Here is a 25007-nt window from a genome sequence, read left to right as displayed (position 1 = left end):
ACTTCTGGCATATTCCACTCCCAGGAGATCAGAAGAGGATTCTCAGGAGAAACAAACAGGTTCATAGGAATTAAAGCTACCTAGGATCAGTGGAAAGCTGGGATGAAAGGCAAAGCTAAAACTCATGATCAAGTAGAAAACTACAGTTGGACTGATGAAAGCCTTTGTTACATTCCCTGGCATTGATCTCAAAAACATTGTGAGAAGAATGTTGAAATCTCCAAATATATTTGTGGCTTATCTATTTATTTTTTAGATCTATCTCTTTTTTGCCCCATATGTTTTCGTGCTTTATTATTAGGTACATACATGTTCAGGATTGCTATGTCTTGGTAAATTGATTCTTTCATCATGGTGTAATATCCTTTTTCTTTCTTGATAATTTTCTCATTATCAATCATAATTTGTCGATATTCAGATAACCACTTAGCTTTCTTTTGATTTGTGTAATTTTTGAGTGATGGGTTTGGATTGTTTCCTAGACAACTTAAATATTAGGTTGTGATCATTTGAGTCCTGTTAAAAATTTGAGGGATGAAATTTTGGTTTGCTTCATTTAGCAGGTAATCATATGGTTAACTTCAGACTGCAAATTCTGTCTTGCTTTGTATGCCCAGTGGTTCCAATGTCAGTGCATTTTTCAAAAGTTTTGCTATGCTGCTTCATGTCTGCTCCATGAGTGCACTTTTCAGTGGCTGATCTGGTATTTGTTTGAGGGATTATGTAATGGTTCAGGTCTCAAAGTCTTTGCTGCAATGCTTAGATTTCGTATAGGAAGCAACCATGCATGTATAGTTTGGAGTTGAGTCGGGACTTGTGTTGGTGCATACACAGAATTAGAAGATCACCTTGCTTTCTCTTCTGTGAGATTTCTCCCAAAATGTCTAGGTTTTCCAGATTTTCCTTGTACTTCCTCTGTGGGATTGGTTAAAAAGACATGGTTTCTTTTGGAATTTTGGCTTTCCAAGTTACCTTACATTTTATGCAAATGAGACTGTTTTGGGTGTGATAAGATGAGAGAAAATAGAAGGAAAAAGAGGGTTATTCTCCCCCACACCATTTTTTTTGTTGTTGTTGTTGACCACAGGAGCTTCTTGTCCTGGTTTCTCTGGTCGGAAAAAGGATTTTTTGGGGGGATTTTAGATTCTTGTTTGACCAGGACTGCTATAGTGCAGCTCCTTGACTAGAGTCATCTTCAGAGCAGAGTCCAGAGGAAAAAAGGAAAAAACAAAACAGGGATTTCACCCACACTCTCTGGGTTATAAGGTCTTTTTGTACTCTGGCCAGAAAGAGGGTTTCTCACATAGATTTTTCTTTCCCAGTTCACAGTTCTACACTGGGACTGCTCTTGGGTTAAACTGGGGAAATAAAAGAGAAGAAACTATGACAAATTCAATCTTTCATCTTTTTTCCCCAAGTTTTAGCTCCCCTCCTGATCTGTCTCTGTTGTCTCCTGATTGTCTCTATCTGTCTTTGTTAAACCTTTCAGAATCCTCGGATGGTTGTTTCCTGTTTTGCATACTTTTTAGTGTTGATCAGAGAGAGAGGTGGTAATAGGTCTACTCTGTATTGGCCAGCCACAGAAAGTCCCTCTCAACCACATACGTATTTTTTTAATTCTAATCCCTTTAGCAAACTTATTTCCTTTTTTTTTTTTTTAAAGATTTTATTTATTTATTTGACAGACAGAGATCACAAGTAGGCAGAGAGGCAGGCAGAGAGAGAGAGGGGGAAGCAGGCGCCCTGCTGAGCAGAGAGCCCGATGTGGGGCTCGATCCCAGGACCCTGGGATCATGACTGGAGCCGAAGGCAGAAGCTTTAACCCACTGAGCCACCCAGGCACCCCCTTATTTCCTTAAAAAAAAAAAAATTGCTTATTTGTTTTTAAGGGAGGGGCCAGGGGCAGAGGGAGAGAGAATCTCAGCAGACTCACCACTGAGCAGAAGCTCAGTCTCTAGAACCCTGAGATCGTGACCTGAGCTGCAACCAAGAGTCAGACATTTAATTGACTGAGCCATCCAGCCATTCCAACTTTATTTCCTTTTTGTTGTTTTTCTCTTTCTACCTTCCTTGCTTCCATTTTTTTTTTTAAAGAAAAAACTTGATAGAAATCATTCACAACCAAATATTGGCAAGGAAAATCTTTCCTTTCTAAAAATGATTCATCATAGAAGAGCAACAATTTCCAAAGGCAACTCTAATGAGCAGCCACAGGCTGCCAAGCCATTAATCAAAATTATACCAACACCAAAGCAGTTAGCCTCCTATGTGCATGTTATTATTTGTGTAATTTTATTATACTTCTGGCAATGTATACTTGTTAGTTATGTTTTTATTTTGGTTCAAAAAAATCTCTTTTGTATTAGCAATGAGCAAAATCAAATGAGAAGTTTTCCAGAAAAATGTCAGCAGACTGAGTTAACTTCTATAGCACTTAGAACAACTTGATTTCTAATAAGACGCATATTTCTTGGATTCTTTGTTTATTTTTGGTAGGGCACGGTTGTCAGTAACATTTAAGTTTCATATATTTTAATAACATATACAGATAGTATTTCAGCCTGTTTGATTATATCCATGGAATGCATCAAGTCATCTTTGTATTTGTCTTAACTTATGCCTTATAATGTCTGCAGCACAAGCACTTATACATGCTTTTCCTATTACATATAAACCAAAGACACTATAGCAAACAATGTCGAAGGATCACACGAGCACTTCTAGTTCTTTACACTGTTCCTCCAGAAATAAACTCTGCTTCTACATCACATTTTCCATACTTGTCATATTATCATCAGCTGCTTCTATATCCCAAAAGAATACTAACTAGTGATCGATAGCCCAGACATGTCTGGCCATGGCCTACACGTGCCCTGGGTAGTTCATTTATTTGCCTTGGTGGATTTGCTAGAGTGGAATTTAATCAATAGTTAATTCATTAATTCTGGTCCTTGAGAATGTGGAGTCTATGCTGGATGAAGATAGCTGGCTATCTTCGGTTTGGGCTAAAATATGATAAACAGGGGAGCTGACGGCTTCACTTAGTGCTGGGCTGCCTGGAAAGTTTACTTATTTTTTCTCTATACCTGGATAAGCTTTAAAAAAAAAAAAGTAAAAGAATATAAACAAGAAAGAGATTTTATTAGTTACTGCTAGTATTCCAAAGTGCATGATTTCCATGGATGAGGGTCAAAGGAAAGCAGAGAGAGAACACAGATCATGTCTTTCATTGTTTTTAATTGGAACCATGGCAGTGTTTTCAGCTCCAAATCAGTTCAGGGCTGTTTTATTGATGAGGAGTCTGTGGTATAATGTCTTTGTAGCATTCGCAAATAATTGTTTAAAAATTTGCCTGAAGCTACTGAATGATATAAATTATATTTTTACATACGGACTTTTCAGAAGCCTTTATGATAGCAGCACAGGCTGTGTGTCTTTAAATGAAGGTTAAACCACTATCATCATTTATAAATCCTCTTATATTTTCAAATTACTTAGTTTACGGTTCAAAATAGCAAAAGAGGTTATAGCTTGTAGAAAAAGATTTTCCTCTTTCAGCTCACCAAATTTGAGGTGAAATTTTGAGGCCTCTTTTTTTTTTTTTAGAGTATGACTTTTTTTTTTAATTTTCCCTTTCTGATTTTTTTCAGTGACTGAAGTAAAATTTTATATTTTGTGTGAAAAACTTAATCTTTTTTTAATAGAACGTTGGGCTGTAGATGTAATATGTCAAATCAGTCTTCTTCTTCACCCATATTTTAAACTTCCTCTCTCACCAATACGGACAACTAGAGACACATTTTAATTTGACCTGGAACTTTCTGTTAGAGTCTCTCTCTTTCTTTCTTTCTTTCTTTCTTTCTTTCTTTCTTTCTTTCTTTCTTTTCTTTTCTTTTCTTTCTTTCATAGGCTGTATGTTCAACATGTGTTCAGACTCACAACCCTAGCATAAGGAGTGGCATATTCTACTGACTGAGCCAGCCAGGTATCCCTCTGTTAGGGTCTTTAAAGGATCCCTCTTGAAAGGGCTCATTTGAGGTACATTTACTACCGTTGTACAGATATAATCCAATATTATAATCCAGCAGTTATTATCTTAATAGCCAGTGAGTTCTGATAACAGACGCACTGTTTGACTAAAAGACCTTACAGAATAGCGAGCTTACTCTTAAGTCTCTGCCATCAGTACCCCTGCCATTTCCTCAGCAACCTCTCTTTCCCAAACTCTTTTAACTTCCACAGAAGCTGCTTAGTCCCTGAGGTAGACCGTGTGGATTTCAGCCAAATCCATCTCTTCCTCATACACTTTGGCCTTTAAGGGCTACACTGTCCCCTGCACTCTGAATACCCATTCATTTCTTTTATTGGGTCCATTCCAAATCCATTTATTCATTATGGGTGTCCTGAATAGAAAGGCTCTCCCTCCTAATCAGATAATTTAAACATCACAGTTTTGGTTATTCCGATGTCTCAAAGGTCTCTAGCCCTGTTTTCCTCCCCACACTCTAGTCTCATGTATGCAGTTGTCCACTGATTTTCTGTAGTGCTCTCCACCCATCGCTTCCACTACCTCAAAACTCATTATCTTTCCCAACAGCCATTTTCACAAACGCACCACCACCTGCATACTATTACAGACATAGATCTTGGAATTTTTTTTAATCTCCTGAGTTGACTAAATAGCAATTTTAGTATGTTTCCTTTTGACGCATCATCTTAATGGAGACCTCATCTCCATTTCCACCACCACCACCCTGGCTCATGTTTTCATCGTTTAAGATTATGTAACCCATTTATGTAGCTGTCTTAATTCATTGAGATACAGAGAGGTAAAATCTTTGCTCTTTGCCCACTACTTGCTGTCTTAAACATAATCCTTTGGTGGCCCTCTCTTCAAGTCTTGAATGCCTCTCAGAAACATCTTATGGCTTTTGTATTATTTTTAGTTATGAGTCTCACTTTGGTAATTAAGATTCATAATCCAGTGTTAAAAAGTCTTTTCTGTCTTAAGCAAAATATTAAGCTCACGTCTGGTTCAAAGATTCTACCATGTCACAGGCTCAGCTTGATCACACCTTGCCCATTCCCTTCTCTTTGCTTTTTCTTTCCTGTCCCCTTTAATCTAGTGTGTCAATGTTATTATTTCACTGACAACACTGAGTGACCATCAAAGGCCTCCATGTATCAGGTGACACTTTTCTGGACAATTGTATTTCCCTTGAGAGGTCCTGAGAGGATCTCCACATATCCAAGTTCCTGGACATGAGGGTTGTTCTCTGTAACTGATCTGTTGTGGTGCCAACAGAGTAGGACATCCCTAGGACTCTTCTTGCTGGAGTCTCCTCTTCCTAGAAGGCTGCCATCATGAGCAGTATATCTTTAAGCTGGCTCAAGCCTAGGTGAGTTGCAAGATTGCATGGTTGAAGAGAACCTCACTGATCTGTGCTATGTGGCACTCTTCATTTTATCTTTCCACTGCAGCTGCTCTGGATAATACCTAGCCACCGGATTCTCTTATCTTTCTCCTAAGGAAAGCACCTTTTTCTTTGCTTATATAGACTGTCAAGCTCCATGTCAAGCTGTTCCTGAACTCCTTAATATTCTCCTGGGACAACAACAGATTAGATTTAGACATTTCTGTATCTCAATAAGTACAACCATGAGAAACAAGTGCTTCCCATTTCTCTGCTTCCGGGTTCTCTAAGTGACGTGTTTGGAATGCCTTCTTCAGCTTCCCATATGTTAGCAGAATTTAAGGGGTGGATTTGATGTTACTCTTCACTGAGTAAATAACGCCTCTTTTGCTCCTTGCCTCAAAAACCTCCGATAGCTTTCCAACACACTCAAAAACAAATCCAGTTATTTCTGTGTTGTGCAAAATCCTACACCATCAGCAAACCCCCATTCCGGCCTCCCGACACCCACATGATCTCATTTTCCAACATTCTGTCTCTTGCTCAGTCCAGTCCAGTCCTGTTAGATTTACTGACTCTTCAACAAGCCAAGCACATTGCTGTCTCTGTGCCTTTACACCTCCTGCTCCCTATGCCCAGAAACTCCTCTGGGTTTGCTTCTTCCCTTCTTTGAAATTTCTGCCTGAAAGACCCAGGCCTTCTCAGACCACCCACCTGACATATGATAAAATTATGTGTTTCTTTACTGTCTTTCTTAACCAAGGAAAATTGTGGTTTTGTATAAAAGGATGATTTCATCTGTCTTATTCACTGAAGAATATAGAACAGTGCCCAGCATATAGGAGGCATTTAATAAATATTCACTAAATATTTAGTGAGAGTTTCTAAAACTCTCTTAGAATTCTGTTTATTTTGGGTTATTCTGGGTGATGGGCCAATGTTAAAGAGCAGTTTTATCTTCAGAAATCAATAGACTGACTCCTGCTGTTCCCTTTAGAGGTGAAATACTTCCCACTTGTAAGTGGAGGAACTCATTATCTGTCATCCTGTTTGGGGCTGTAGTTCAAAATCCCATACAGGAGGGAAATCCCATTCAACATTCTTTTGTCCTTGAGTTACTAATGTAGCTCACTGACATTTCTGTCTCTAACCTGTCAGGTCACTAATTCTAATGTGGCTTTATCTTCTGGTAGTGACAACACTGCACAGTCATACCACTTTGCTATCAAACGCCATATGGTATCTGAGGGACTCCATAAACTTTTTTCTTTTATTCAACTGTCCCTCCTTTATTGCCAGATGTAGCTTATTCATTCTGCAGGTTGGTCCCATCACTCTTCCATACACATGTAGGATGATGCCCACCCTTGACTTTGGCGTATGTTGACTTTCCTGCCATTTCCTTCCCATCCTCATTCCTGAATTCAAGTCCACAGGCATTTGTCCCATGAGATCCTCATTGTTTACTCTAGAAACGGTGATCTGTGCTTATGTGTGTTTTGTATTATTATTATAACTATTGCCCAAGGACTCATATTTCGTCTTTTGCTTTTTTAGCTATTATAGGTTATGTTAAATATTCTCATAGATAATTAAATATGCAATGACTTGATTTGAGAGATGAGAGTTAATATTTTCATCATACAACATTTATTTAATCCTGTATTAAAAGTTACCTGATCAGTTGTGATAGCCATAATCTGGAAGAATTTAAGTGTTACATAAATAACTGACAAAAATAACCAAGTTAAATAAAGGGGGAAAAAAGTCTTTGTAAACATGATCAGGTAATCCAGATCCATAATCTAGACTGATATCTCAAAGTATATGAAGATTTTTTTTCTTTGGTTCAAACAAGAACATTTTGACAAAATGGTAATAAAATATTAAAGATACCAGGGGAACCCTAATTCTTCATTAAAAAAGTCTGTCTGACATGTAACATGTTAATATTCATCTGCATAAGGGGTGGGTGATAAATGATTTTTTCCATACTCCTTTCTATCCTCAATGTTATTTTGTACTTCCCAAATTAAGAATTGAAAGTGGTGATTATTGTGGTGGTGGCCACAGTAGTATATAGTAGTAACAGATGTAGAGTAGTAGATGAACTAACAACGTGATGTAATTAAAAAAAAAAAACTCCAACTAAAATGTCTGAACAGTATCAATGAATCCATGTATCAAAATATGTGTAGATATAATGGTTTTCATCCGAAACTTTATTAAGGTAGCTTAATTTTAGTCCCTAGTGTTCTGGAGTTAATTATACTCCAATCATGACTTTATGAACAGATATACCCAAAAAATCCATTCAAGGACTTACAGTTGGTTGATTTTTCTGCATGAGCATACAGCCTTTACTAATCTATACCAAAAAGCTTCAGTTTGTTTCCCTGATATTTAACGTTCATGCCTATGGTATAAGAGTGTTTCTTCTATTTTACTCTTAAACATTAAAGGAATGAAACCATCAATCCAGATAATAGTGGTGCATATTTCTCAGAGATGTCTTTCATTTCAAATCAGCAACCAAAGGTTTTTCTGTGTCATTTTCCCGTTTCATTTCAAATCAGCAACCAAAGGTTGTTCCGTGTCATTTTCTTTGGTTCTAATGAGAGGTGTAGTATAGGTGTTAAACTTGTTACTCTTCTTTGATCATTTATTTTCTTGTATCTGATTCAGATCCTCAAAAGCAAAACTGTTCATGTTATCACTAAAAATATAAGTAGTCTCACTCCACACTTATTTTCTGCTAGAAGAAGAAGTTACAATGGTGTGGTATTCTACCTGGTGTTTTCTAGACTTTACTAATTCACTGGCTTTTGTAGAAAAGTCAGACCCTTGAATGTCACTTAAATGTAGTCTTTCCTGTGGTTGATTATGCAGTGAATACAAAAGAGGTATCTGGAAAATGTGGAATTAATTTTGAAAGTTGGATAAAGACCTTAGAATAATAATGGTGACTATACAAGTCACCTATGAAACTGTTCTCTTGTAGGTGACATTAATTTCCTATCTACAGAGTCTTATTAGTGAATGTGTTATGTTTGTACCCCCAAGAAAATGAAATAATGATTTTCTTTTTTTTTTTTTTTTTTAGCAGTCTATTAAAATGTCAAGGTTTATCTTGACTGCTGCTTTTTAATGTAAATGTTTGGGCTTAATTGAATTCCTAATACGTGATGTCACTTGGAATTCTGATAGGGTCCAGTAATTTTGCCTGTAAAGATACATTTCTTCTTAAAATGAAAGGTATAAGAAAAATACCACTTAACACAATGGCAGAAAAGTGGTCACATAAGTTATTGTAAGATTTTTATTGTATGAACTTTAAAGTATAGCTTATATAAGCTTATGTGTGCTTGCTCTCTTCCAAATTACCTACTGGAATGTTTTCTATGTAAAAGTGCCTGATAACTGTTTGTAATTGGTTAATTGTTATAGTTGGAAATTTTAGAATTATAAAAATAGAATTCATCTTGAATGTCAAAGCTCTACCCTTTTTTGGAAAATAATGAGAATAAAAGTAATTATTATTTTACATTTCCATGTAAAATAGGAAGGCTTCCTTTGCCATGCTAAATAAATTTCAAGAATATGTCATATTCAAATCTCTGGGACTTTATTAAAATTTTTAACTATTCTGCTTATAGAGCTTATTTTAAAAATGCTAAAGATAGTATGGTGAGTCATCTAGGCTGTATCATTCTGGCAAGTAGTCCTAACTGCAAAATGAAAGTTCTATGACATTAACATGAGAGCAAATCATCTTATTCAGGGTTGATTCCTAGTGGACAGCTTAATGTTATGATTTCATTTATTTCAACAAAAGAAATATTAATAGATCATTGAGACTGCAGTTAAGTTTTAGGTGAATACTATGCCCTTATTGTATACCAACCTCCCCCGAAAATAGTATACTCATATTTAGAATGATTGTTGCTCTACTTTTAAAAATCAAGCATCCCATAGAATACAATGATGTAAACATATTTGTTATGGGAATTTCCAATTCCTATATTTCTTGCCACAAAACATGTCCAACTATGATATTTAAAGAATTATTAGAGGGGCTCCTGGGTGGCTCAGTAGGTTAAGGTTCTGCCTTCAGTTCGGGTCGTGATCTCAGGGGCCTGCGATCCAGCCCCATGTAGGTCTTCCTGCTCACTGAGGAGCTGCTTCTCCCTTTCACTCTCCTCTCCCCACCGCCCCATGCTCATGTGCTCTTTCTGTCTCAAATAAATAAATAAATAATCTTTTAAAAAATTATTAGAGAAACAAATCTGTTTATATTAGTCAAATATCAAGATATGTCTAAGCAAAGTATATTTGGAAGGATATTACATTTAGTTTATCATGATATAATTTATAAATAATACATTTATCGATTTTTTTTTTTTTTACCAGTTGGTAAGCTTATCCACAGATAATAAGATTTTGTCAATTTGCACATTTATATTGGCTACAAGTAAAAAGGCACCCAACAACAGTTGGGAACAATAGTTCCAGAGATTGTAAATGGTGGCTGGTGTTGGTTTACCTGTACCAAATATCATGGTGCCTCTCTTGGAGATTCTTATGATCTTTCTCAAGTGGCTGCAGGTTGATTGCTGAAGTTGCAGACATCATGTTTAACAGACAGGGAAAAGGGGCAGGTGATGGCTGTGTCAAGAAAGCTGAAATTGCCTAGGAACCTTCAGAGACCCCCACTGTGGTTTTCTAGCTACATATCTATGAACAGCTATGTGTGAGCTGGGAAAGGAAGGCAAAGGAGATGGTGATTTTAAGTATAGATGAGGTCTGCAACATGTTCTAATTTCCACCTTATTTACCACCTTTTCATATTACCTGTGTCTTATTTTTCCTTGTCCAACCAAATTTTCCTGTTGTTTTTCCTGATTAACCAAATCAGTGGTACTCTCCTGTCTCTGTAGTTTAGAGTGGGAGATCACTGGACTCTTGTCACATGTTATCCTCCCAAAAGCTTCCACGGTTTTCACTGATTCTCTAAACATACTGTATGGTAGTTGCATATATTCTTTTGCTGCAGCTTCTTAATTAAGAAGTTGTTGACAAAATGGACCTTTTGACCAGTCTGGGAGATTAACTGGAAGTACATGAGGCTGAGAGCAGTGATGTTAAATGTTATCTTTTCCGAGGTATTGATTATTCTATCCATTGCAGATCCCTTCAAGTTGATTGGATGTCTCCAGGGAAGCCAAATGGTATCATTCTCGGATATGATGTCTTACGTAAAACATGGCTTTCATGCCCTAAAACCCAGAAGTTAAGAAAGGACCACAGGGGCGAGCTCTGCAAGGCAGTGAAGTGTCAAAAACCTAAAACCATCTGTGGACATAGGTGCTATTCTCCTGAAGCTAAGGTATATCTTTTCATATGAGTCAGCGAAATATGTTTTTCTCACTAAACACTCCTGGTGAAATCACTTGCTTCCTAAACCATGATTTGTCATAATCAATTTTTCCACTAGTCTATCAGGAAGACCCCAAGGAAAAGAAAGGATGCTCATAAAAACCCTTCTTCCTCATGACCATCTTAGCCTTCTCATTTTTTATCATCTTCACAGGAAATATTAGTTTATTGAAATGGCAACGAACTCCTGAATTTGTATTTGATTGAATGACTTGAATTTTCCTTGCAACAAATCCATTCAGCTACAACTGGCTTTTAGTTTCCATGACACTGATGAGTAACTGTGAGCAGGACCTTCCATGGTTTGGCAGAAATATTTTAAAATTATGGCCATTTGCAGATTAATGTTCATATTAGTTGCAGTTTAGGAATCAGATCAATAACACAGCCAGACAGGAGTTTGCAAATGGCTTTTATTGACAAATGATGCAGAGAATCCTTACTTTGAAGGTAAGATTTCACCTAATGAAATAATGTTCCTATTTGTCAACAACAACACCACACATTTAATGTACTAAAGCTGTTAGTAAATTCAAAAGATTCACTGCAAAAAGACACAGTAATTAAGGAAGTGAGTTGTTGAAGCAATATGGATCAAAATACAAATTATTACAGCTGACACTGGCCAAGCAGTGGCTATCATCTAAGAAATGTTTTAAATCTAGCAGTTACCATCTATACTTTTTTTTTTTGTACATAGTCTCCTGAATTGCCATTATGCCTAAGTTTTGCATTATTTTAGGCCATTAAATGTACACTATGTGATGAACATACCTCCATAAAATAAAATTAAATTCAGGATTTTTGAAGGGAAAAATGCTGGAATAAATTTGCCCATAAAAAAAATGTTCTCTGGGAGAAAGAAAGAAATCTTCGATGCATTAAACAAAGGCTTATTTTTCTTTTTAAGGATTAAGGACATACACAGGTATTGACAGTTAAAGAGAATAAAGGAAGTCAATTAAAATCTCAAGAGAAAGCAATCGTTTGTAAATTTCTGTTTAGAGTTAACTATGAATATATATTTCTTGGGTGAGAAGTTGGAAAGAGACAGAAAAGAGACTAAGAATTTTTAGGCTAAATCACCACAATATCAGGAGGACTAGAAATACATATGCAAAACTTACCATGTATTCACACCCCAGTGATCATCAGACCTGGAAGGCTTATTAAAACACGGATTGCAGGTCCCACCCTCAGGAACTCAAATTTGGTAAATCTTGGGTGGAGTGTGAAAATTTGCATTTCTAACATGTCCCCAGGTGAATCCTTTGCATCTGTTTCAGGAACTGTATTTTGAGAATCACTACATTATAGACTTGCTTTAGGAAAACTATAGAACAAGGAAAAGGCTATTCAGATATTAGGTACACATTTATCAACTCAAGTTAGTGAAATTTCCGTTTATGTTTTTTGAGACAGCTAACTTGAAACTTGAATTAGAAATTAAGAAATAATTCTGTTTACGTGGAGACCTCCCGAGAGAAATAATTGCTTGAGCATATCACTTTGGGGACCCACCAATGAACTGAACCAAAAGGCACTAGAAAAAATTCACAAGTTTCATGTGGCTAAAGGAGCCTGAGAATGGCAGTGGGAAGATGGGATGAACCAGTTCTAATGCACCCACACTCAATACACATCCCAGTGAAGATCCCACAAGAAAATGATAAGGACTAGAGAAGCTTACTGAAGAAAAAGGCTAGATGTACTTCAATGTCTAGAAATTCTCTTCCTGAAAATTGGACTTTAACAAATCCTTTAAGACCACACGACAAAGAGCAAAATTTTAGGTCACTGTCATAAAACAAGAAGAAGGTGAGCATTGTTTTCCCCTGAAAGCAAAAATGACCAGCATCCTTAAATCCCCAAATAAACACATGACAATTTTGTGCTTAAGTCTTACACATGGGTCATAATTTCAAATTTACTTTTCACACAGAGTATGGCATCAAAGAGAAGGTCACCCAGTTTATCTCTGGCATGAGACTAATTCTGAATCCTCACTGCTAATAACTAAATACAGAAAAGGAAATTTATCACAGTTGATTTAGCATGGCTACCTGCAGGGGTAAACTTTGAATTTAAGAGCGCTGTTTCTTTATTCTTTGATAATTTTTGAAAAATGAATGAAGTACTGTACTAGTGGTGTTTGAAGACTTAGCCATGTTCTGCCACTTTATACTGAGCTTGATTCACGAGTTGGTGCAAGCTAGAAATAGCGATGTGCAAAATGGAAAAAGAGAAGCACCTCTAAATAGTGGTTGATTTTGCCTGCCACAGGAAGCTTCTATCTAATTTACGTGACTTATGCCAAGTGTAGGTTCTGAGGCTACATTTCAGCAACTATTTAGCATTTGACTTGTTATATATACAGAATGTCAGTCTCTCAGACCTCAAGTGAGCATGCAAATAATTATTTGATTGTTCAAGCACATAATTTCTTCTACAGCTCCTGGAAAAAAACACATCATTAAAAGGGCTTTTCAAAATTAATTTCCATATAAATTTCTTTTTTTAATATGGTGGCCTATGACATATACATATATATATGTCATATATATGTGTGTGTGTGTGTACATGTGTATATATATGTATATATATATGTATATATATATATATGTAAATGTGAGAGTCTGTTGATATTACCTTGTCTGAAGATTGGGTTTGTAAATAAATGATCATATAAATTATTAGGAAAAGGCTATTTATTTAAAAAAAAGGAAAGATCGATGAGAGGTAGGTTTCCATAAATGTGTTTTCAAATTAAACACTGATTAAAATAAAAACACATATATGAAGGCAATTTTTCACTTGCAATTCTAAATCCTCTTTACATTGGGAGCACTGACATTCAAAAGAGAATTCATATTTATAGAGTGTGATAACAGAGCACAAAACATGCTTGAAGTCTAAAAAAGCTACATTGTATCATAGCATATATAAAATTTAAACGATACTGGGAAAATGCATTTTTCAAACTTTTGAATTTTTATCATTAATATACTACATTTGGTCTCAGGTCAAGGACAACTAGAGTATAATTGTATCACATGAGATAGGACGGTCTAGTACTTTTAATTAAACTGATACTTCTTTAACCCCAATTCCTACCTTCAGGTTTGCTGTAATGGAGTTCTCTACGACCCCCAGCCTGGGCACCACTGCTGTGAAGAGAAATATATCCCATTCGTTTTGAATTCAACTGCGGTTTGTTGTGGCGGCCGAATACGAGAGGCTCAACCAGATCATCACTGCTGCTCTGGGTATTACACCAGAATTCTACCAGGTGAGGATCATTTCCAGGTGTGCTCAGTGTTGGAGAGTGAGAATCCCTGTCCTCTTCAAGCACCTTCTAGCTGGACTAAAACCAAATTGACAGGGGACTGATTAACAGGAGAAAATCAGTTTTAATAATGTGCCTACCAGGAATCCACACAAACAATGAAATTCCAAAGACAGTGAGGACAGTCAGGCAAAATGAGGTCTATATGTCATTCTGAACTAAGGGGGAGGAGGTAGGGACCTGGGACATCAGAGGAAAGGAATGTATTCACAGAGCAACAAGAAGAAAAGCAGATGTTTGGTAATTAGTTGTTTGCCCTGCCGTACAGATGGGTCACTCAGATGAAATTTATCTCTCCTAATAATCCTTATTCTGGGAAAGACAGCCAATTTGGATTCTTCTATGTATTTAAGGGAGGGGCAAAAGTTTCTCTTCAGCCTGCATGGTCTCGATTGCCTTTAGCTTAAAAAAATCTTCATGCCAGAATGGGCCATCTTGGGCGGCTGCCCTTGGCCCTTACATCAGTAGTCTGGGAACCTGAAAAAGCCAATCCATGACTCATGCCCATCAACTATTTCAAGCATCTCCTCAACAAAAATTGAATGACTAACACATAACCAGCCGCCTGCTTTTAAATATCATTTCTTCTTTCAGCTTTGTTGAAATCTAAGCAAGACTAGGTAGGTACTAAAAGAGAAGGAACACAAGGGACTTATGGTATCTACCACATAAGGAACTTTATCAAGACCTGGTAACTCCCTTTATTTTTCACTTTATTTCTTCCCATGGCTAAGCATTTTCACCATAAATTCTGTGAATTTCTAAGTGTTCCACCCCATGAAGCCATTCTTCATTTCCTCCATTTCTATTCTGGACTAATCATGCATTGTCCCTGGATGGATTATAAACACAAATTCTGTTTATCGGAGACTAGTCCACTGTCTGTGGTGGGGCAGAAGGAAGGTTGCTGCGAAGAACAGCAAAGAGAGACTTTTCCCTCCTCGCACTCCCGTTTTCTTTCTTGTTTTGAGTGACCAAATATGCACCGTCCAAATTTCAACTACACGAAACTATACAAATTGAGAATAAAGATGATAACATTTGGTATTTCTCTGGCAGGCTCTGTATTTAAAGGTTTTACATATGATACCTTATATACTTCCCACAACTATAGGATATTGGTATTTTATCTAAAGTTTATAAATAAGGAAACAGATTCAGAAAGGATCGATAACAAAAGCAGGCTCAGAGACGTGGGAGTGGAAGAGCCGGAGGGTAGATCTACGCATGTCTTTCCAAATCCATGCTCAGCTCGACTTACTCTTTTTTTTTTTTGAATCTGTTATTTACTTTATTTTTTCCAAGTTTTTATTTAAATTCCAGTTAGTTAAGATACAGTGTAATATTAGTTTCAGGTGTAGAATTTAATGATTCGTCACTTGTCTATACTCGGTACTCACACAACACCCACCACCCATTTAATCCATGCTCCCCCTGACCTCCCTTCCAGCAAACCCTCCAGTTTGTTTTCTGTAGTTAAGAATCTGTGCACCCTAATGTTTATAACAGCATTATCAGCTATAGCCAATTATGGAAAGAGCCCATATGTCCATTGACTGATGAACAGATAAAGAAGATGTGGTATATGGATTATTACTTAGCCATCAAAAAGAATAAAATCTTGTTATTTGCAACCCAGTGGATAGAGCTAGAGAGTATAATGCTAGGCAAAATAAGTCAGACAGAGAGAGACAAATACCATAGATTTCACTCATCTGTGGACTTTAAGAAGCAAAACAATGGGGGAAAAAGAAAAAGTCAAATATTTTTTCTTAGAAACCAAAATATGTTAATATATGTTAACATAGTTTTTTTTATTTTTATTTTTTTTTAATTTTTTTTTAATTTTTTTTTTTTTATTTCCAGCATAACAGTATTCATTATTTTTGCACCACACCCCGTGCTCCATGCAATCCGTGCCCTCTATAATACCCACCACCTGGTACCCCAACCTCCCACCCCCCGTCCCTTCAAAACCCTCAGATTGTTTTTCAGAGTCCATAGTCTCTCATGGTTCACCTCCCCTTCCAATTTCCCCCAACTCCCTTCTCCACTCTAAGTCCCCATGTCCTTCATGCTATTTGTTATGCTCCACAAATAAGTGAAAACATATGATAATTGACTCTCTCTGCTTGACTTATTTCACTCAGCATAATCTCTTCCAGTCCCGTCCATGTTGCTACAAAAGTTGGGTATTCATCCTTTTTGATGGAGGCATAATACTCTATCCCCAGGGGTACAGGTCTGTGAATCACCAGGTTTACACACTTCACAGCACTCACCAAAGCACATACCCTCCCCAATGTCCATAATCCCACCCCCTTCTCCCAAACCCCCTCCCCCCAGCAACCCTCAGTTTGTTTTGTGAGATTAAAAGTCACTTATGGTTTGTCTCCCTCCCAATCCCATCTTGTTTCATTTATTCTTCTCCTACCCACTTAAGCCCCCATGTTGCATCACCACTTCCTCATATCAGGGAGATCATATGATAGTTGTCTTTCTCTGCTTGACTTATTTCGCTAAGCATGATACGCTCTAGTTCCATCCATGTTGTCGCAAATGGCAAGATTTCATTTCTTTTGATGGCTGCATAGTATTCCATTGTGTATATATACCACATCTTCTTGATCCATTCATCTGTTGATGGACATCTAGGTTCTTTCCATAGTTTGGCTATTGTGGACATTGCTGCTATAAACATTCGGGTGCATGTGCCCCTTTGGATCACTACGTTTGTATCCTTAGGGTAAATACCCAATAGTGCAATTGCTGGGTCATAGGGCAGTTCTATTTTCAACATTTTGAGGAACCTCCATGCTGTTTTCCAGAGTGGCTGCACCAGCTTGCATTCCCACCAACAGTGTAGGAGGGTTCCCCTTTCTCCGCATCCTCGCCAGCATCTGTCATTTCCTGACTTGTTGATTTTAGCCATTCTGACTGGTGTGAGGTGATATCTCATTGTGGTTTTGATTTGTATTTCCCTGATGCCGAGTGATATGGAGCACTTTTTCATGTGTCTGCTGGCCATCTGGATGTCTTCTTTGCAGAAATGTCTGTTCATGTCCTCTGCCCATTTCTTGATTGGATTATTTGTTCTTTGGGTGTTGAGTTTGCTAAGTTCTTTATAGATTCTGGACACTAGTCCTTTATCTGATATGTCATTTGCAAATATCTTCTCCCATTCTGTCAGTTGTCTTTTGATTTTGTTAACTGTTTCCTTTGCTGTGCAAAAGCTTTTGATCTTGATGAAATCCCAATAGTTCATTTTTGCCCTTGCTTCCCTTGCCTTTTGCATTGTTCCTAGGAAGATGTTGCTGCGGCAGAGGTCAAAGAGGTTGCTGCCTGTGTTCTCCTCAAGGATTTTGATGGATTCCTTTCGCACATTGAGGTCCTTCATCCATTTTGAGTCTATTTTTGTGTGTGGTGTAAGAAAATGGTCCAATTTCATTTTTCTGCATGTGGCTGTCCAATTTTCCCAGCACCATTTATTGAAGAGGCTGTCTTTTTGCCATTGGACATTCTTTCCTGCTTTGTCGAAGATTAGTTGACCATAGAGTTGAGGGTCTATTTCTGGGCTCTCTATTCTGTTCCATTGATCTATGTGTCTGTTTTTGTGCCAGTACCATGCTGTCTTGATGACGACAGCTTTGTAATAGAGCTTGAAGTCCGGAATTGTGATGCCACCAACGTTGGCTTTCTTTTTCAATATCCCTTTGGCTATTTGAGGTCTTTTCTGGTTCCATATAAATTTTAGCATTATTTGTTCCATTTCTTTGAAAAAGATGGATGGTACTTTGATAGGAATTGCATTAAATGTGTAGATTGCTTTAGGTAGCATAGACATTTTCACAATATTTATTCTTCCAATCCAGGAGCATGGAACATTTTTCCATTTCTTTGTGTCTTCCTCAATTTCTTTCATGAGTACTTTATAGTTTTCTGAGTATAGATTCTGTGTCTCTTTGGTTAGGTTTATTCCTAGGTATCTTATGGTTTTGGGTGCAATTGTAAATGGGATTGACTCCTTAATTTCTCTTTCTTCTGTCTTGCTGTTGGTGTAGAGAAATGCAACTGATTTCTGTGCATTGATTTTATATCCTGACACTTTACTGAATTCCTGTATAAGTTCTAGCAGTTTTGGAGTGGAGTCTTTTGGGTTTTCCACATATAGTATCATATCATCTGCGAAGAGTGATAATTTGACTTCTTCTTTGCCGATTTGGATGCCTTTAATTTCCTTTTGTTGTCTGATTGCTGAGGCTAGGACCTCTAGTACTATGTTGAATAGCAGTGGTGATAATGGACATCCCTGCCGTGTTCCTGACCTTAGCGGAAAAGCTTTCAGTTTTTCTCCATTGAGAATGATATTTGCGGTGGGTTTTTCATAGATGGCTTTGATGATATTGAGGTATGTGCCCTCTATCCCTACACTTTGAAGAGTTTTGATCAGGAAGGGATGCTGTACTTTGTCAAATGCTTTTTCAGCATCTATTGAGAGTATCATATGGTTCTTGTTCTTTCTTTTATTGATGTGTTGTATCACATTGACTGATTTGCGGATGTTGAACCAACCTTGCAGCCCTGGAATAAATCCCACTTGGTCGTGGTGAATAATCTTTTTAATGTACTGTTGAATCCTATTGGCTAGTATTTTGTTGAGTATTTTCGCATCTGTGTTCATCAAGGATATCGGTCTATAGCTCTCTTTTTTGGTGGGATCCTTGTCTGGTTTTAGGATCAAGGTGATGCTGGCCTCATAAAATGAGTTTGGAAGTTTTCCTTCCATTTCTATTTTTTGGAACAGTTTCAGGAGAATAGGAATTAGTTCTTCTTTAAATGTTTGGTAGAATTCCCCCGGGAAGCCGTCTGGCCCTGGGCTTTTGTTTGCTTGGAGATTTTTAATGACTGTTTCAATCTCCTTACTGGTTATGGGTCTGTTCAGGCTTTCTATTTCTTCCTGGTTCAGTTGTGGTAGTTTATATGTTTCTAGGAATGCATCCATTTCTTCCAGATTGTCAAATTTATTGGCGTAGAGTTGCTCATAGTATGTTCTTATAATAGTTTGTATTTCTTTGGTGTTAGTTGTGATCTCTCCTCTTTCATTCATGATTTTATTTATTTGGGTCCTTTCTCTTTTCTTTTTGATAAGTCTGGCCAGGGGTTTATCAATTCTATTAATTCTTTCAAAGAACCAGCTCCTAGTTTCGTTGATTTGTTCTATTGTTTTTTTGGTTTCTATTTCATTGATTTCTGCTCTGATCTTTATGATTTCTCTTCTCCTGCTGGGCTTAGGGTTTCTTTCTTGTTCTTTCTCCAGCTCCTTTAGGTGCAGGGTTAGGTTGTGTACCTGAGACCTTTCTTGTTTCTTGAGAAAGGCTTGTACCGCTATATATTTTCCTCTCAGGACTGCCTTTGTTGTGTCCCACAGATTTTGAACCGTTGTATTTTCATTATCATTTGTTTCCATGATTTTTTTCAATTCTTCTTTAATTTCCCGGTTGACCCATTCATTCTTTAGAAGGATGCTGTTTAGTCTCCATGTATTTGGGTTCTTTCCAAACTTCCTTTTGTGGTTGAGTTCTAGCTTTAGAGCATTGTGGTCTGAAAATATGCAGGGAATGATCCCAATCTTTTGATACCGGTTGAGTCCTGATTTAGGACCGAGGATGTGATCTATTCTGGAGAATGTTCCATGTGCACTAGAGAAGAATGTGTATTCTGTTGCTTTGGGATGAAATATTCTGAATATATCTGTGATGTCCATCTGGTCCAGTGTGTCGTTTAAGGCCTTTATTTCCTTGCTGATCTTTTGCTTGGGTGATCTGTCCATTTCAGTGAGGGGAGTGTTAAAGTCCCCTACTATTATTGTATTATTGTTGATGTGTTTCTTTGATTTTGTTATTAATTGGTTTATATAGTTGGCTGCTCCCACGTTGGGGGCATAGATATTTAAAATTGTTAAATCTTCTTGTTGGACAGACCCTTTGAGTATGATATAGTGTCCTTCCTCATCTCTTATTATAGTCTTTGGCTTAAAATCTAATTGATCTGATATAAGGATTGCCACTCCTGCTTTCTTCTGATGTCCATTAGCATGGTAAATTCTTTTCCACCCCCTCACTTTAAATCAGGAGGTGTCTTCGGGCTTAAAATGAGTTTCTTGGAGGCAACATATAGATGGGTTTTGTTTTTTTATCCATTCTGATACCCTGTGTCTTTTGACAGGGGCATTTAGCCCATTAACATTCAGGGTAACTATTGAGAGATATGAATTTAGTGCCATTGTATTGCCTGTAAGTTGACTGTTACTGTATATGGTCTCTGTTCCTTTCTGATCTACCACTTGTAGGCTCTCTCTTTGCTTAGAGGACCCCTTTCAATATTTCCTGTAGAGCTGGTTTGGTATTTGCAAATTCTTTCAGTTTTTGTTTGTCCTGGAAGCTTTTAATCTCTCCTTCTATTTTCAATGATAGCCTAGCTGGATATAGTATTCTTGGCTGCATGTTTTTCTCGTTTAGTGCTCTGAAAATATCATGCCAGCTCTTTCTGGCCTGCCACGTCTCTGTGGATAAGTCAGCTGCCAATCTAATATTTTTACCATTGTATGTTACAGACTTCTTTTCCCGGGCTGCTTTCAGGATTTTCTCTTTGTCACTGAGACTTGTAAATTTTACTATTAGGTGACGGGGTATGGGCCTATTCCTATTGATTTTGAGGGGCATTCTCTGAACCTCCTGAATTTTGATGCTCGTTCCCTTTGCCATATTGGGGAAATTCTCCCCAATAATTCTCTCCAGTATACCTTCTGCTCCCCTCTCTCTTTCTTCTTCTTCTGGAATCCCAATTATTCCAATGTTGTTTTGTCTTATGGTGTCACTTATCTCTCGAATTCTCCCCTCGTGGTCCAGTAGCTGTTTGTCCCTCTTTTGCTCAGCTTCTTTATTCTCTGTCATTTGGTCTTCTATATCACTAATTCTTTCTTCTGCCTCATTTATCCTAGCAGTGAGAGCCTCCATTTTTGATTGCACCTCATTAATAGCTTTTTTTATTTCAACTTGGCTAGATTTTAGTTCTTTTATTTCTCCAGAAAGGGCTTTTATATCTCTCGAGAGGGTTTCTCTAATATCTTCCATGCCTTTTTCGAGCCCGGCTAGAACCTTGAGAATTGTCATTCTGAACTCTAGATCTGACATATTACCAATGTCTGTATTGATTAGGTCCCTAGCCTTCGGTACTGCCTCTTGTTCTTTTTTTTGTGTTGAATTTTTCCGTCTTGTCATTTTGTCCAGATAAGAGTATATGAAGGGGCAAGTAAAATACTAAAAGGGTGGCAACTACCCCAGGAAAAAATGCTTTAACCAAATTAGAAGAGATCCAAAATCGTGAGGGGGGAGAAAGGGGATAAAAAGAAGTTCAAAAAGGAAGAAAGAAAAAAAAAGAAAAAAGAAAAAAAAAAAAGAAAAAAGAAAAGAATTAAAAAAAAAAAAAGGAAAACACCTAAGAAAAATGTAAAAAAGAAAAAATATATATATTAGATAAACTAGTAAAAAATCGTTAAAAAAGAAAAAGGTAACAGTTAAAAAAAAAAAATTTTACCCGAAGGCGAGAAAAAAAAAAAAAAAAATGAAAAAGAAAAAAATTAAATTAACTGCAAGACTAAAAAAAAATCACAGGGAAAAAGCCATGAGTTCCGTGCTTGGCTTTCTCCTCCTCTGGAATTCTGCTGCTCTCCTTGGTATTGAAACCGCACTCCTTGGTAGGTGAACTTGGTCTCGGCTGGATTTCTTGTTGATCTTCTGGGGGAGGGGCCTGTTGTAGTGATTCTCAAGTGTCTTTGCCCCAGGCGGAATTACACCGCCCTTACCCGGGGCCGGGGTGAGTAATCCGCTCGGGTTTGCTTTCAGGAGCTTTTGTTCCCTGAGCGCTTTCCGTAGAGTTCCGGAGGACAGGAATACAAATGGCGGCCTCCTGGTCTCCGGCCCGGAGGAGCCGAGAGCCCAGGGCCACACTCCTCAGTGCGCCCTCAGAAAACAGCGCCCAGTTACTCCCGTCTGCCTGACCTCCGGCCGCGCTCCGAGCTCTCCGAGCCTGCGACCAGTTCAAGGTAACACCGAGCTGTGAGCTTACTGTCGGCTCTGTCTCTGGAGCCGGCTTTCCCGTTCCAATACCCGCAAGGTCTGCGACACTCAGACACCCCTGATCCTTCTGTGACCCTGCGGGACCTGAGGCCACGCTGAACCCGCGTGGGCTTCGCCCCGGTTTAGCCTCTGGAGCGATGTCCCTCAGCGGAACAGACTTTTAAAAGTCCTGATTTTGTGCACCGTTGCTCCGCCGCTTGCCGGGAGCCAGCCCCTCCCCCCGGGGTCTATCTTCCCGTCGCTTTGGATTCCCTTCTCCGCCGGTCCTACCTTTCAGAAAGTGGTTGTTTTTCTGTTTCCAGAATTGCTGCTGTTCTCTTCGATCTGCCGATGGATTTTCAGGTGTTTGCAATCTTTAGATAAGCTATCTAGGTGATCTCCGGCTAGCTGAAGCAGTCTCAGCCTGCTACTTCTCCGCCATCTTGACTCCTCCCCTAATATATGTTAACATAGTTTTTTAAAGTGACTATTTCAGACTTCTATACCTCTTCATTACTGCCACTGACAGTTACTATTTATCCTGAGAAAGCCATTGACAATACAGATTTTTTTTTCTACCACCTAAGTTTAATGCCTGTGTCTTCAGAAGCGAAGAAAACAGATATGGGATAAAGAGAAGATGTCCGAGAAAAGCTGAATGCTTCAGGATACCTAGTTTAACTAGGAATTTATGTTAAACATCCAGTTAATTCAGGTTATTATTCAGTGTACCTTTGTGTTTGGCATAAATATGCTTATCCAACGTATGTGAGAGAGAGCAAAAAGGGAAGGTGAGGTCATTAAATATATGCAAGTTTATTTAAGGCAGAGACTCTCTAATCTTCATAATTTTTCCTTAATACTAATAGACAAATCTGTCTTTATAGCAATGGTGTTCTTATTCTTTTGCAAAAAATACTTTCATAATTAAGTAACTCCTAATCAACTAGATTTTCCAAGTAAGAAAAAACAATCGTGTTGGAAATAAGGATTTTGTAGAAAAGGATAACTTCTTTCTCCTGAAATTATCGTGTTAACAACTAATCAAACTCTGCCAAATGCTTTTCTCTCTCAAAATAGTTTACACTTTGGGAGTTTTCTACTACATTTCCTATATTCTTTCCCCTGCAAAAATTTGCCCTGAAAAATATAATTATATAGATGAGATGGGCATGTTCTGTTGTCTTCTTTCCTGTTGTTTAGACTAATGGACCATACCAGGATTTTCTCTAATTCTAACATAGAACTAAATAATAGTGGTTTTATTACCAAGTCTCATGAAAATTTTTGATATTATGATTTGCAGTGAACTGTTGAAACTAAGAAAATATTCTCTGTCCCTTAACATTGATGAAAAATCATTGGTTGTATTCATCATGTCTGTTAACTCTTAGATTTGCGTTTCACCCTTCTCAATCCTAACACAAGTGTCAGATTTCAAGCTAAGAAAACAATCTAATTAAAAGAAAAAAATCCCAAGGTTCCTGGGTAGCTCAGTCAGTTGAGCACCTGACTCTTGGTTTTGGCTCGTGTCATGATCTCAAGGTTGTGGGATCAGGCCCTGCATTGGGCTCCATGCTCAGCACTTCAGTCTGCTTAAGACTCTCTCCCTCTTCTGGGCCCCTCCCTGCCCTTGTAGTCTCTCCCTCTTTCTTAAAAAAAAAAAAAAAAAAAAAGAAAAGAAATTCAAATAATCTTAACTCTTTTTTCCTGAAGATAAAATAAACCATGAAAGTCCAAAAGTCATTTATTGACATTATACAAAACTTTTTAATAAGTAATTTTTGAAGCAAGAGTTTTCAAAACCTTCCTGATCTGTATATGACACATGCTCATTCAAAACTCAAACATTTCAGTAACTTCCAAACTGTTGAACATGGTCCATATCTGGATTCCTTTTAAGTAGTTCATTTATCACAGTATTAGAATGCCTACCATAGTGTCAAGGGAAAAAAATGCAATCTCATGGGATAATCAAAGAGAGTGTTTTGCTGCAATCATTAATCTCAATGTACCTAAATGAAGAGATTATATTGTGACCTCTGTCCTCAGCCAATAGTCTTTGTTAACTACTTTAACACTGTTTACATCAAGAAAGAAAGCATAGTGACCCCAAACCATCTTGTATCTAAATGCAATTAAAATCCAATCAGTACTCTGTCAGTTCCAGGCTAAGATGGATATAGGCATTTTGATATTTATAGATAAGTCTGAAATATTGGTTAATAATATTTACTTCGTATTTTTCTCACAACTTCCCTTTATAGCACTCTACAACAAAGAGTGGCAGAGGAAAGAATGCTTATTCCACTCCCCTTTTTTTTATAAATATGCTAATGACCTCAAGCTAAATGTTAATGTGGGTCATTCTTTGATAAGAATAACAATTAACTGTGAAGACTGCATGGTAGCTTTTAGAGAGAAAACATTTTCAAGCCTGTCGTGGAATAGATTCATTTTGAGAGGTTAATGAGAAGGTGACTGATCCTTGTATCTTACGTCTAATAGACCTTTTTTGAGGGAAAAAGGATCAGTTTTGGTTCTCATTGATATAATCCACATCTCTTTTTATAAAGCATTTTCTTCTGTCAGTGACTGAATAAGAAAATATCTAAACTAATTAATATTTGTTATCCTAAAAACTAGCTTTAAAAAATGTTGGTTTTCCCCAATATATAGATTTTCCCATACACA

At 37.5% G+C, this 25007-nt stretch overlaps 1 protein-coding gene across 1 annotated transcript in view; it reads left to right on the top strand.

Annotated features, from left to right (window-relative positions):
- USH2A (usherin) overlaps positions 1–25007 on the top strand; it is a 681041-nt gene that overhangs the window by 479723 nt on the left and 176311 nt on the right. The window contains exons 47-48 of the mRNA XM_032319004.1: positions 10602–10800; positions 13971–14139. Of these exons, the coding sequence (XP_032174895.1) occupies positions 10602–10800; positions 13971–14139 (368 nt within the window). The remainder of the gene's footprint in view (positions 1–10601; positions 10801–13970; positions 14140–25007) is intronic.

This window comes from Mustela erminea, chromosome 17, assembly GCF_009829155.1.
Source record: "Mustela erminea isolate mMusErm1 chromosome 17, mMusErm1.Pri, whole genome shotgun sequence".
NCBI lineage: Eukaryota > Metazoa > Chordata > Mammalia > Carnivora > Mustelidae > Mustela > Mustela erminea.
The sequence above is the reverse complement of the archived record's forward strand: the minus strand, read 5'-3'. Positions and strand labels throughout refer to the sequence as shown.